Source organism: Harpia harpyja, chromosome Z, assembly GCF_026419915.1.
Source record: "Harpia harpyja isolate bHarHar1 chromosome Z, bHarHar1 primary haplotype, whole genome shotgun sequence".
NCBI lineage: Eukaryota > Metazoa > Chordata > Aves > Accipitriformes > Accipitridae > Harpia > Harpia harpyja.
In genome coordinates this window covers 110,353,877-110,365,468 of record NC_068969.1, presented here as the reverse complement: position 1 = coordinate 110,365,468, position 11,592 = coordinate 110,353,877, and the positions used below count along the sequence as shown (strand labels likewise).

At 40.4% G+C, this 11,592-nt stretch overlaps 1 protein-coding gene across 3 annotated transcripts in view; it reads right to left on the bottom strand.

Annotated features, from left to right (window-relative positions):
* Nucleotides 1-2,469: 2,469 nt before the first annotated feature.
* PIK3C3 (phosphatidylinositol 3-kinase catalytic subunit type 3) overlaps nt 2,470-11,592 on the bottom strand; it is an 81,328-nt gene continuing 72,205 nt past the window's right edge. For all 3 annotated transcript variants that reach the window (XM_052776291.1, XM_052776292.1, XM_052776293.1), the window contains 2 exons: nt 9,680-9,805; nt 2,470-3,254 (listed from right to left, as the gene is read on the bottom strand). In XM_052776291.1, the coding sequence (XP_052632251.1) occupies nt 3,240-3,254; nt 9,680-9,805 (141 nt within the window). In that variant the 3' untranslated portion in view covers nt 2,470-3,239. The remainder of the gene's footprint in view (nt 3,255-9,679; nt 9,806-11,592) is intronic.

The following is an 11,592-nucleotide window of genomic DNA, read 5'->3' as shown; positions in this document are numbered from 1 at the left end:
AAGCTGGCTTTATAGTACTTTTTACCTCTAGTTATACAAAATACAACTGCTAGGTAAAACAAGCCTGTGGCAAAAATTATTTTTTGACTGTTCTGTTCTTTTTCTCTGCAGTACTTCCTGGAGAGACTTAATAGGATGACTTTTGACAAGTTATTCTAAAACACAACTGGTACAGCCTGGTTTCCTACTAACTACTGCATCATGCTTTGATACATGTGATGGACCTCACAGCCTCACTCTAGGCAGAATTTTGTGTGTGCATGCAGCCCTACATATGCATACATGCAAATACACGCGCAGGGTGAAACTGCTGTCTGACATCCCCCTGGGGACCTTCGTCTGACTGGGGATCTACCTTTGTGAAACGTAGAAGGATTTCACCTTTAAGACTTGTACTCCTCAAGACAAAATCAGTAGTAGTTATTCAAGGGACTCAGAAGTTATTAGAGACAGATAAGTAAGATACTCACAGTACTGGATTACACAGAGATATCAAGCCACAATAGATAAACTATTAAACATTCTTACTCCAGTAAGCAGAAGCTTTAGACTAACATACCGAAAAAGAAAACTCTTCATTTAAAACAAAATAGCTTACTCCCCCCAGTTTTATTTTTTCTGTTTTACTTTAAATAGATGATGCCGCACGAAATCCTAAGAGCCATCAGATTTTGCAAAACAGTCAGAACTTACCTTGTATATGAGGAATAAAAAGATATATACATAAAAATCTTTTGATGTGTTGACTTCTAAGAACAATTTTCAACAATATCTGGTATTTAGAACACAAGGCTTAAATAAATTTACTTACATCTAGTATATTGTAGCAGTCCCAGTGCTGTCCTGTTCTTCATGCTGTAAGGGTTCATAGCAGCTGGGAACAGACTATGCAGATCAGCCCCCCAAAAAGTCACTAGTTGGATCAGAGACATATCCAGTTAGTTTGTCAGTGCTCAGCTGGTACATGTTCTACAAAATTGTTTGGAAAATACCCTGAAAATATAAGCAGGGCGACTCAACAAGCAGAAAGAACACACTGGTTGGATTATGTTCCACTGACTCAGGCAAGCTTTTCCATTTCTGTGCCTGATGTTCTCCATTTAGAAAATAGTCAGTGATTTACAGTGAAGTCAGGGTCTTCTTAAGCCTTACCTGTGATACTCAGATTCCATTTTGGGTTCACATGCTAACATTTATAACTGACTTAGCATACAGTTTTAACAGGCTGCTGCATAGTCCAGCATATGAACAGGTTATTGTGTTAATTTTAAATCACAAGACATAGTGAAAAACCATGTATTAATTCATAATGTGTTTACAAAAGTTATATTTAACACTTTATAAACCTCTCTGCAAAGTGGAATGTGCTGTAGGATCAGGTTGATGATGTCTTTTGGGTTTTAACAAGGAGTCATCCTTGGTCTGTCTGGTCAACTGGTACAGAGCGGCTCATGGCCATAATTAGTCTTGGGCAGGGGGAAGAGGAAGTTTTCTTCAAAAGAAATAGAGGAAAAATCCTAGAATATATACAGTGGGAAGGGCTGGGGATCAGGAGTTCAGAACTCAGTCAAATAAAGTGTGGCCACAACATACAAATCAAAGTTGTGTGAGCATGTAGGATGCCCCTTCAAAACAAATTAAAAAAAAGACAATTTTTTTTTTTGCAGAATTTACTCTGAATGTCTGAGAAGTCCATGCTCTCAGAAATATCCTTGGAAGATACCACAAGTACTGTATGTAAAATGAGTTAATGAGAAATGGAGGCAGTAGAGAAATAGGTATTTCTGCCAGATGAAGTAAGACCAAAAAAAAACGCACAAGAAAATGGTCATTACTACTTCTCAGAAGAAAAGCCAGGTAAAGATAAGAGGTACTACTCTGGCTCCTCTGTGGCATGTGTTTTGCCAGCTAACACAAGCACTAAGTAACTAGGGTAACACAGTTCCTCTAAGTCGCAGATAGAGGGGAAAAGAGGGGCTGAACCAATGTTATGCTTAACAGGCAAATTTGGGTAATATGCTAAAATAACTAAGGGCCCATCACAGCCCTAGTAGATTTTCCTCCATCAAAGCTCTTCTGGTGTTTGCAAGCAAAAGAAGCACAAAGCAAGACTGACTCACAAATATCAGTCAGATTCAGATTCAAATCAGTCCTTCTTATCTTTGTAATTGGGAGGGATTTCTTCCTCACTTGAATTGTTATTAAAAAAATAATACAGGAGTGTAAGAGCACTCTTTGAAGAGATCCACATGTTTATGAAGAGCTAATTACATTGTTGATCATTCAAACCAGATTCATTATGAACTCAACATGTGGCACAAAAGTCATTTTATGAGTGGCCTTATTCCTGCATCAAACGAACTGAGAAGTGAAAATCCTTGCAAAAAGCCAAGAGTTATGAACATAATCCTCTAGTATGCCATGTCTCAGCAGGTAAGATTAAAAAGACAAAACAGAACACCTCAAGACTGCAACAACAAAGACTTTATTAGAGTCAAGAATATATAATCACTGTACAGAAAACATTCAGAGTTAAGGTGTGAAATACTGAACCGCTCACTGTGCATTCTGGTTGCTGAGCCTGTTAGTGATGATTTAATTGGCTGCCTACAGCTGGCTAACTTATCAGCACTTAAAAACATTTTTGTAAGCAGGGAAGAAATGATTGTCCTTTCTAACTGATAACATTGCCCAGGGTGGGAAATAAAGGATCATACGCATTACATTAAAACTTACTCACGGAACAAAGTTGGTGGGAAGGGAAGAGAGGAGATTGCCATAGTTTTGTGTTTTTTCCGCACTGAGGAACTGTAACCTCACTGTTCTAACTTTGTACATACTCTTGTTCAGTACAGCAATGATTTCTATTTTTAAATAAGAAAATATATTAACAGGTACAAGAATTTACCATCAAATGCAGCCTCTTCCAGTTATCTTTGGCTTGAGAGGAAGTTGCTTACTTCAACTTTTGAGGCTCAAATGTTTTCAGTGGAAAGAAATGCCATAGCATCTGAGCCCCAAGGATGGTATAAACAACCATTTTCCTTTAAAAAATGGTTGTTTTTAAACCTTCAGTGAACAGAGACTCAAAAAGCCTCTCTACCTCCTGAGCTCTCAATTCTCCATGCTACCAAAACTGCAGCTTTTGCCTTCCAAAACTGTTTGGTGAAGTCCATAAGGGCTTGAGAAAGTCCCTCTCTTGAGCATTTGCTTGTTTCCACCACAGGTAGGCAAAAGGCTTATTTTCTCCAATACTAAAAGAAAACAAAAAACAGATATCACAGCATTTATTCAACTTGGCTTACTCTCAGAAACAAAAGTTATGCATAAATTGAACTCTGTGTTTAAAAACATGGTGAAATGCCTAAAGGCAGGCGATTTTCACAACCCTTCAGGAAAACAAACAGCATGGAAACCAACTCTATCTGCCTCTTCACAAACGGTTTCATCCAATCTACACAATCCTGCTGGTAGATGTTCCCTATTTTATTTTGGCATCCAACAGAAGGAAAACAGAAGCCCTGTCCTGAAGGAAAGGAACCACAGCTGCATTCCAGGATGCAGCAGCACTGGGACCACAGCTTGGAGATATTCTAAAGCCAGGTAACATTTACAGCTTAAACCGAGTCTGCTGCTAAGCAGACAGCAGCCAACCATTAGTACAACCCCAAATTGTACACCTACCTTTTAGGTGGGACACCCCTCATCCCCCAAGCTTTCACTTTTTAATCACTGCTTAACATGAGCCCTGAATGTAACTGACTTGACTTGTAAATTTACAAGGGAAATAAAATGTGAAGTTAGTCACTTCAACTGGAGATTGTTTCCTTCCTCTACAGAAATAAATAATGCTGTTAAAATGAAAATGACTCTCCAGGGAGAAATGGCTATCCAGTCTTCATTAGTATCAACTAAAATTAGTATGCACTTTTTCTTCTCTTGAGCACTATTGTACAACTCCATTAACTTATTCTAAATGTTAAATTTATTTACTTTTGAGACAACAGTTTTTTGATAACCATTAAGAAGGAGACAAGTACTACATAAAAAGGTCTGTAAAATATCTGGTAAGATAATAGATTAGAGATACATTAGAAACTAAACTAAAGGCTTCATAACACAGCTTTAAACTGAACTCAGTTTACAATATTGTTACAAAATAACAATACTAAGCCAATACCAAAATATCTAGACTGCTTTATCCAAGAGCTTTACTTACTACAGAGTGACATATAGAATGGTGATACACAACAGCTACTATAATAACCAACCTTATTAAAAACCTCTTAACTGCTGCACTAGACAACACAGATTCCTTGTAGGCCTATTTTGAAGGCAGTAAGAGAATAAATATCTATCGATAAACAAAAAAACATGTTGAAGGGCATTTCAAAGGAAAAATTGTGTGGCAGCATTAGGCCAAAATCTGCTGTTTATGCTTGTGTCATAATACCTGTGTAGTGGTTTGGTTTTGGTTTTTTTTTTTTTTTTTGACAACTTACATTTTTTTGACAACTTACATTACTATTAAGAGCAAGGCCATTGGCAATTCATTGCAGCATTATACATGAACAAATTGAAAGCTTCAATTGGCCATTGTATAAGATGACCCCTTTACAGCAAATTCAATGATGCATTAATTGTTCATTTGTTCAATGATTTACAGACTCTGTGAAGACTCCAGCAGCAAATTCTTAAGACCACCTCAGACAAAAAGGAAAGATAATGATTTTGACTAATGAAGTACTAAGTATCACTAAAAAGTGTCCTATTTCACTTGTAATATAAATAGACATTAATTACATTTTATTTTGATGGATTTTTCTGGTAAGTTTTTTAAAAAATACATACATAGAGCTCAGATTCCTAAGACTTGTCAACCGCTGATTAATCTGTGACTATTCTTTTTGTATCCTTCTCACTCTTATAAATATCCAGTATTCTTGCAGGGGGAAGCCTGCATGTGTAATTGTTTACAGAACATGAATGAAGGCAATAATCTGAACTCCAAAACTAGCAGAAGAATCCAACATCACATGGAGCCAAGAGATGCCTTAAGCACTTACAGAGCAACACACTATTCTTTCATTTTAGGCACCTGATCCCAAAAGTAGAAAGGAAAGCTAAAGGCATATAGGTAGCAAACTCTGCAGCAGTGCACGAGGAGAATTCAGGGCCTCAGGAAAAGCAGCCCAAAAGTCTCCATGCTGGAACTCAGCATCAGCCAGCTGGAGAGGTAAAAACCCCCAAATGAGACAACTGGATCAAGCCTGCATTAGTGGCTGTCATATCTGCTTATCTGGTATCCAAAGTGCAATACACACTGTGGGCTTGCTTTTTAACTCCCAAAAATGTGAAGGGAAGATGCAACTGGTGCCTGCTGCTGTATGTATCAGCCTCTTGCTTAGAACACCAATCCTGGCAGCTAGAAGCCTGGGGTTCAAATTCTTGGGTACTTTTAAATATTCTCAACAAATCTGTCCTGTGATTTTAAAAGCAGTTTTAAGTGCTGAAGAAAGGTCAAGCAAGAACAAGTCTGAATGGAAAAAGAAAAGGTCACCTAAACCAAACCTGTAAACTCTGACTTACTAATACAGCTTCACAAATGCAATAACAATTCTCTGGGAGAGTCTGGCAGTCACCTAAAACCAATGAAGTAAAAAGACATGTCTTAAAAAAAAGTGACTGTCAGTATGTGATTAAAAGCAAGGTCTACACACATATTGGAGGCACTTAAAATTTTAATCTTGAATATTTGTAATGGCGGGGTTGGTTTTTTTGTTTTTTTTGAACCCCAAGGTAGATGCTAGGCATTTTTCACTTTGTCTTATGAAATTATGGTCCTCCATCCTATGATCATAATGAATGACAGCAAATTTTGCAACATTTTCGCATAATTACATTCCTTTTTGTCACATCACGTAAAAGATCACCTTTATTAAATATATATGCAGATGGAAATGACATTTTTGCTTCTTACCCTGCACTATAGTGCAGTTCTTCAAAATAAAAATAAAGTTTGTAGGAAACAACATATTAGTTGGAAGACCTTTAGCAAAATGCATAGCCATAAAAATAGTTTTCCTTGGTTTATATCAGAATTTGATCAGTCTTTTGAAGAAAGAATCAATAAAAAAACCTGAGATAATGACTGGCGCTTCAGATTGGTTTCATTTTTCCTCTCAATTCCATTTCTTGTCATGAGTCTAATACTTAAGGCAAACAATGTAATATCTTAAATCCCTGAAAAACACAAACTAAATATGTCAGATGATTTTAGGGAAAAAACATTGTAAATTCAAAGAAGAAATGCTTTTGTGAACACAGTTTTATTCAACGTGAGAATTAAACATTTTATTGTCTTATTGTGGCTTGTAGTAAGACAGCACACATGTGGTTAAACATTTCATTCTCCATACTAAAGCAAGGGTAAATTTTAATAATAAAAACAGCAAAGACAATAATTTATTGTCACCCCAGACCATTAGCAAGAATCAGATAGTGTGTGAGCGTGCATGGAACCTCTGGAGATCATTTAGTCCAACCCCCCTGCTCAAGCAGGATCAAACACAATAGGCTGCTCAGGACATTGTGCTGTTGGATTTTAAGTATCTCCACAGATGGAGACTCCACCACCTCTCTGGCAAACCTGTCCCAGCGTTTGATTACCCTCACAGTAAAAAAGCAGCTCTTTATGTTCAGATGAAGTTTCCTGTCTTTCAGTTTGTGCCCATTGTCTCTTGTCCTGTTACTGGGCACCACTGAAAAGAGTCTGACTCCATCTTCTTTACTCCCTTCCATCAGGTATTTATACACATTGATAAGATCCCCCTGAGCCTTCTTTTCTCCGGGCTGAACAGTCCCAGCTCTCTCAGCCTCTCCTCGTATGACAGATGCTCCAAGTGCTTAATCATCTCCATGGCCCTTTGCTGGACTCGCTCCAGTATGTCCATGTCTCCTGTACTGGGGAGCCCAAAAGGGGCACAGCACCTTTTGGTGTATCTCACGTAGCACTGGGTAGAAGGGAAGGATCACGTCCCTCCACCTACCAGGAACACTCTGGTGGCCCTTCTTCACCATGAGATCATGCTGCTGCATAGAATAGTTTGGGTTGGAAGGGACCTTTATAGGTCATCTAGTCCAACCCCACTGCAGTGAGCAGGGACACCTTCAACTAGATGACGTTGCTCAGAGCCCCGTCCAAGCTGACCTGAAAAGTTTCCAGGGATGGGGCATCTACCACCTCTCTGGGCAAACTTGTTCCAGTGTTTCACATCCCTCATCGTAAAAAATTTCTTCCTTTTATCTACTCTGAATCTACCCCCTTTTAGTTTAAAACCATTACCCCTTGTCCTATCGCTACAGGCCCTACTAAAAACTCTGTCCTCATCTTTCTTATAAGCCCCCTTTAAGTGCTGAAAGGCCACAATCAGGTCTCCCCAGAGCCTTCTCTTCTCCAGGCTGAACAACTCCAACTCTCTCAGCCTGTCCCCATAGGAGAGGTGTTCCATCCCTCTGATGTTGTTTCTGGCCCTCCTCTGGACTCATTCCAACAGGTCCATGTCTTTCCTGTACTGGGGACTCCAGAGCTGGACGCAGTACTGCAGGTGGGGTCTCACCAGAGCAGAAGGGCAGAATCACCTCCCTTGACCTGCTGGTCACACTTCTTTTGATGCAGACCAGGATATGGTTGGCTTTCAGGGTTGTAAGCACACACTGCCAGCTCACAACCAGCTTTTCATCCACCAGTACCCCCACATCCTTCTCCACAGGGCTGCTCTCAATCCCTTCATCCTCCAGCCTGTACTGATACCAGGAGTTTCCCAGACCCAGGTGCAGGACCTTGCACTTGGCCTTGTTGAACCTCATGAGGTTCACATGGGCTCACTTCTCAAGCTTGTCCAGGTCCCTCTGGACAGCATCCCATCCATCAGGCTTATCAACTCAGCTTGCTGTCATCTGCAAACTTGCTGAGGGTGCACTCGATCCCACTGTCTGTGTCACCAATGAAGATATTAAACAGCACTGGTCCCAATACAGACCCCTGAGGGACACCACTTGTCACTAACCTCCATCCAGACATCGAGCCATTGACCACTACCAGTGGTCAGCATCATGTGCAACTCGTCCACCAGAACCTTCAGGGATTTCTCTGAAAAGCTGCTTCCCACCTTATCACCTACCCCCGCTTGCCCATGCTTGTGCATGGGGTTATTCCACACCAGATGCAGTACTCGGAACTTCCCTTTGGTGAACTTCAAGAGGTTCCTGTGCAGTCATTTCTCCAGCCTGTCAAGGTCCCTGTGAATGGCAGCACACGCTTCTGGTGTATCAGCTACTCCTCCCGGATTTGCTTCGTCTGCAAACTTGCTGCGGGTGCACTTCAACCCATCATCCAGGTCATTAATGAAGATGTTAAACAATTGTGGCCCAGTATCAACCCTTGGAGTACACCACTAGTGACTGGCCTCCAGATGGAGTTCATGCCACTGATCACAACCTTCTAATCACAGCACACTGACCAGTTTCCAATCCACGTCACTGTCCAGTTCTTTGGTCTGTATTGCTCCAGTTTGTTTATGATGATATTATGGAAGACAGTGTAAAAGCCTTGCGAAAAATCAAGACAAAGAACACCTAAAGCTCTCACCCAGTTCACGGAGCTAGGCTTTTTATCTTAAGTGGCCATCAGGCTGGTCAGGCATGATTTCCCTTTTCTAAATCCATGCTGACTACCCCCAATCACCTTGAATCTATTCTGCAGATCTGCACATAGAGCAGAAGCCATCCCTCCTAATACCAGAAGTCTCAAGGTTCCAGCCATCACCATCCCGGGAGTCTCCATTTCCTAACTTGATGAGCACAATGTATTCTTGCTCCTCCTTCAGTGCAGCTGGAGTTTCAGGCTCTTCTATCTCAAGGTCTCTGTGAAGATCTGGTCAATCTCTTTCTTGTCAGCCCTGATACTGTGCAGTTCGCTGACCTCCTCCCACAGCTCCTTTACTTGGTGATGTAGACATTCCACCACCGCACACCTCCTGCAGGCAAGGAGCCCAATTCCCACTGCCCCAGCAAGAGGTCTCAGCCACCCTCTACAGCCCCAAATCTGAAAAACTGCATTATCCCTCAGGATCTCCTTCTGTGCCGACGCCTCTGCCATAGGGGATAGCTGTCCACGTAGCCGCTAGGGACCATGTTCTAGGGTACGGTATCAACATTGCAGAAGATGTGGATGCTGTTATGAGCAGAGTTCCTGGCCCCTTCTGTGCAAGCTGCTATGTCTTTCAATGATCAAAATGACTAGCTGGAATGCACAGGTAAGGAAGTCCAGCAAAGGTATGAAAGAAAGGAAGTTATCTTCACTCATTTACTTTGGGAATGAAAGCTAAGGAAGTTCTGGATCCTTCCCTCAGAACTCCAGCTTTCCAATTTGCAGTTCTTACCCTTAGTAATACAACCAGTTACATCCCACTTAGCATGTTTGCTAAGGTGCTTTAAAAAATTTTCTAGAACCACCAAGAGCTTGCTCTCCAGTCCTGGCAGCAAGAACACACTTTTAACTTGTTGGAAAATGAACTAAAAAGATCATAAACAATGAAGTTAAGTCTTGAACTTACCACTCATAACCTCTCACCTTACTGAGCTTTCACAGAGACCACCAACTGAGAAGATATCTCACCTGTGCAAACTTGTGTATCTGCTCCACCACAGCTGCAAAGAGGGCATGGACACTTTCATCAATTAGACTCTGCATATAATGGACAGCTTCTTCATCAGACAGGTCCAAACGAAACTTGTCCTGCACCTGGAATGGGGGCGAAGATGACAAAAATTGATTCAACAGTTAACACATGCACTATTCTATCTGAAGTATACAGTAGCAGACGACAATTTCAGTTATGAAAGTTTAGTAGAAAATCTCTCTTTCACTTCTAAATTACAGCAGATTATTGGAAATTTACAATGTTACGTAAAACGCCCATTTTTCACTGCTTCATAAAAACGAGTATTTAAATAAGCTAGAAACAGCCACCTACACTTCATCCTTCCAACTAGTAATTTCAAAGCTTGAGGCCAGAGAGTCAAGAGAAGTACCTGGACATAAGAGTTTAAACAGAACTAAAATGCCCTGAGAAAGAGAGAAAACACTCTAAGTTCATTAAAATAGAATTAAATGCCACTTGAGAAAAAACACACAACTTTGCATATTAAATACAAAGTTGGAAAAGTCTGGATGATCCTAACCATTCTTGAAAGTATGTAACACTTCCTTATTCTAAACTTATTTTCAGGTAACATTGGCTTTCAGAAACTGTAAGACTATTAAGTAAAGAATACATAATCAGAGGAAGGGGTGGGCAGATCAACCACGTCAAAACTGACCTTTATATGGCAGGTGAGAATTTCATTAACTTTTATTATATTCACCATCCATAAACAGTTAGCTGGAGACACTGCTACCCCTTACATTGTTTTTTCTTTTGACGGCAACATATTTTTATTATTGTACCAATAACATGTTTTGCAATTTATATATGAATTAAAAGGGGAATGCACTATAAGAATACAGCAACATCTACACTTTTCTATTTCAGCCTTGGCAAAGCCTTGACCCATGAATATTTACAAAGGTGCAGCGGATGCCTTTCTGTGAATTCCAACTAATTCCATGGCAATTGTTCAGGACTGCTCCAGATGGCAACATCTCACAAGCACCGTCACAACAGACATTCCTTTGGTAATACTCAAAAAACTTCTGTATATAGAACTGGCAAGAGCTTAAACAGATCTTTACAGAAAAAACAAAAAATAGAAAAAGATTTTGCTTTAGAGGAGCCAAATAAGTTTTGCAGATGTGCCTTATCCCTCAAAACATTTATGAGAGGCAGATGCATAAACAAGCATTTTGGATGAGTTCAAATATTCTGATGCATGGACCTGAGGAAGTGCTACAGATGCCAAAACATCACTTTGAGTTTTCTGAAGTGCTGGCTGTGCAGCAAAGTCTGCGTATAGGAATGGCAAGTGTTCAGACTCTTTTGGGGGCAGGAGAGGAAATCATCACACTGGTCCAAAGGTGCACCAGGGGAGGTTCAGACTGCATATTAAGAAGCATTTCTTTACCGAGAGGGTGGTCAAGACTGGAACAGGGTTCTTAGAGAGGTTGCCAGTGCCCCAAGCCTGTCAGTGTTTAAGAGGCATTTGGACAATGCCCTTAACAACATGCTTTAACTTGGTTAGCCCTGAATTAGGCAGGCAGTTGACTAGATGATCATTGCAGGTACCCTCCAACTGAAACAGTCTATTCTACTTTTTGCATTAAAAAGCCCTTGAGGTGTTGAATTTGGAAAACCATTTGTGCTGTTGAATACCTCCTAGCAAGTCCATGATCTCTCAGAATTAAGAGTCTAAGACAGAATCATAGAATCGTTCAGGTTGGAAAAGACTTTTAAGATAGAGTCCAACCGTTAACCTAACACTGGCAAGTTCACCATTAAACCATGCACTAAGTGCCACATCTACACATCTTTTAAATACCTCCAGGGATGGTGACAACCACTTCCCTGGGCAGCCTGTTCCAGTGCTTGACAA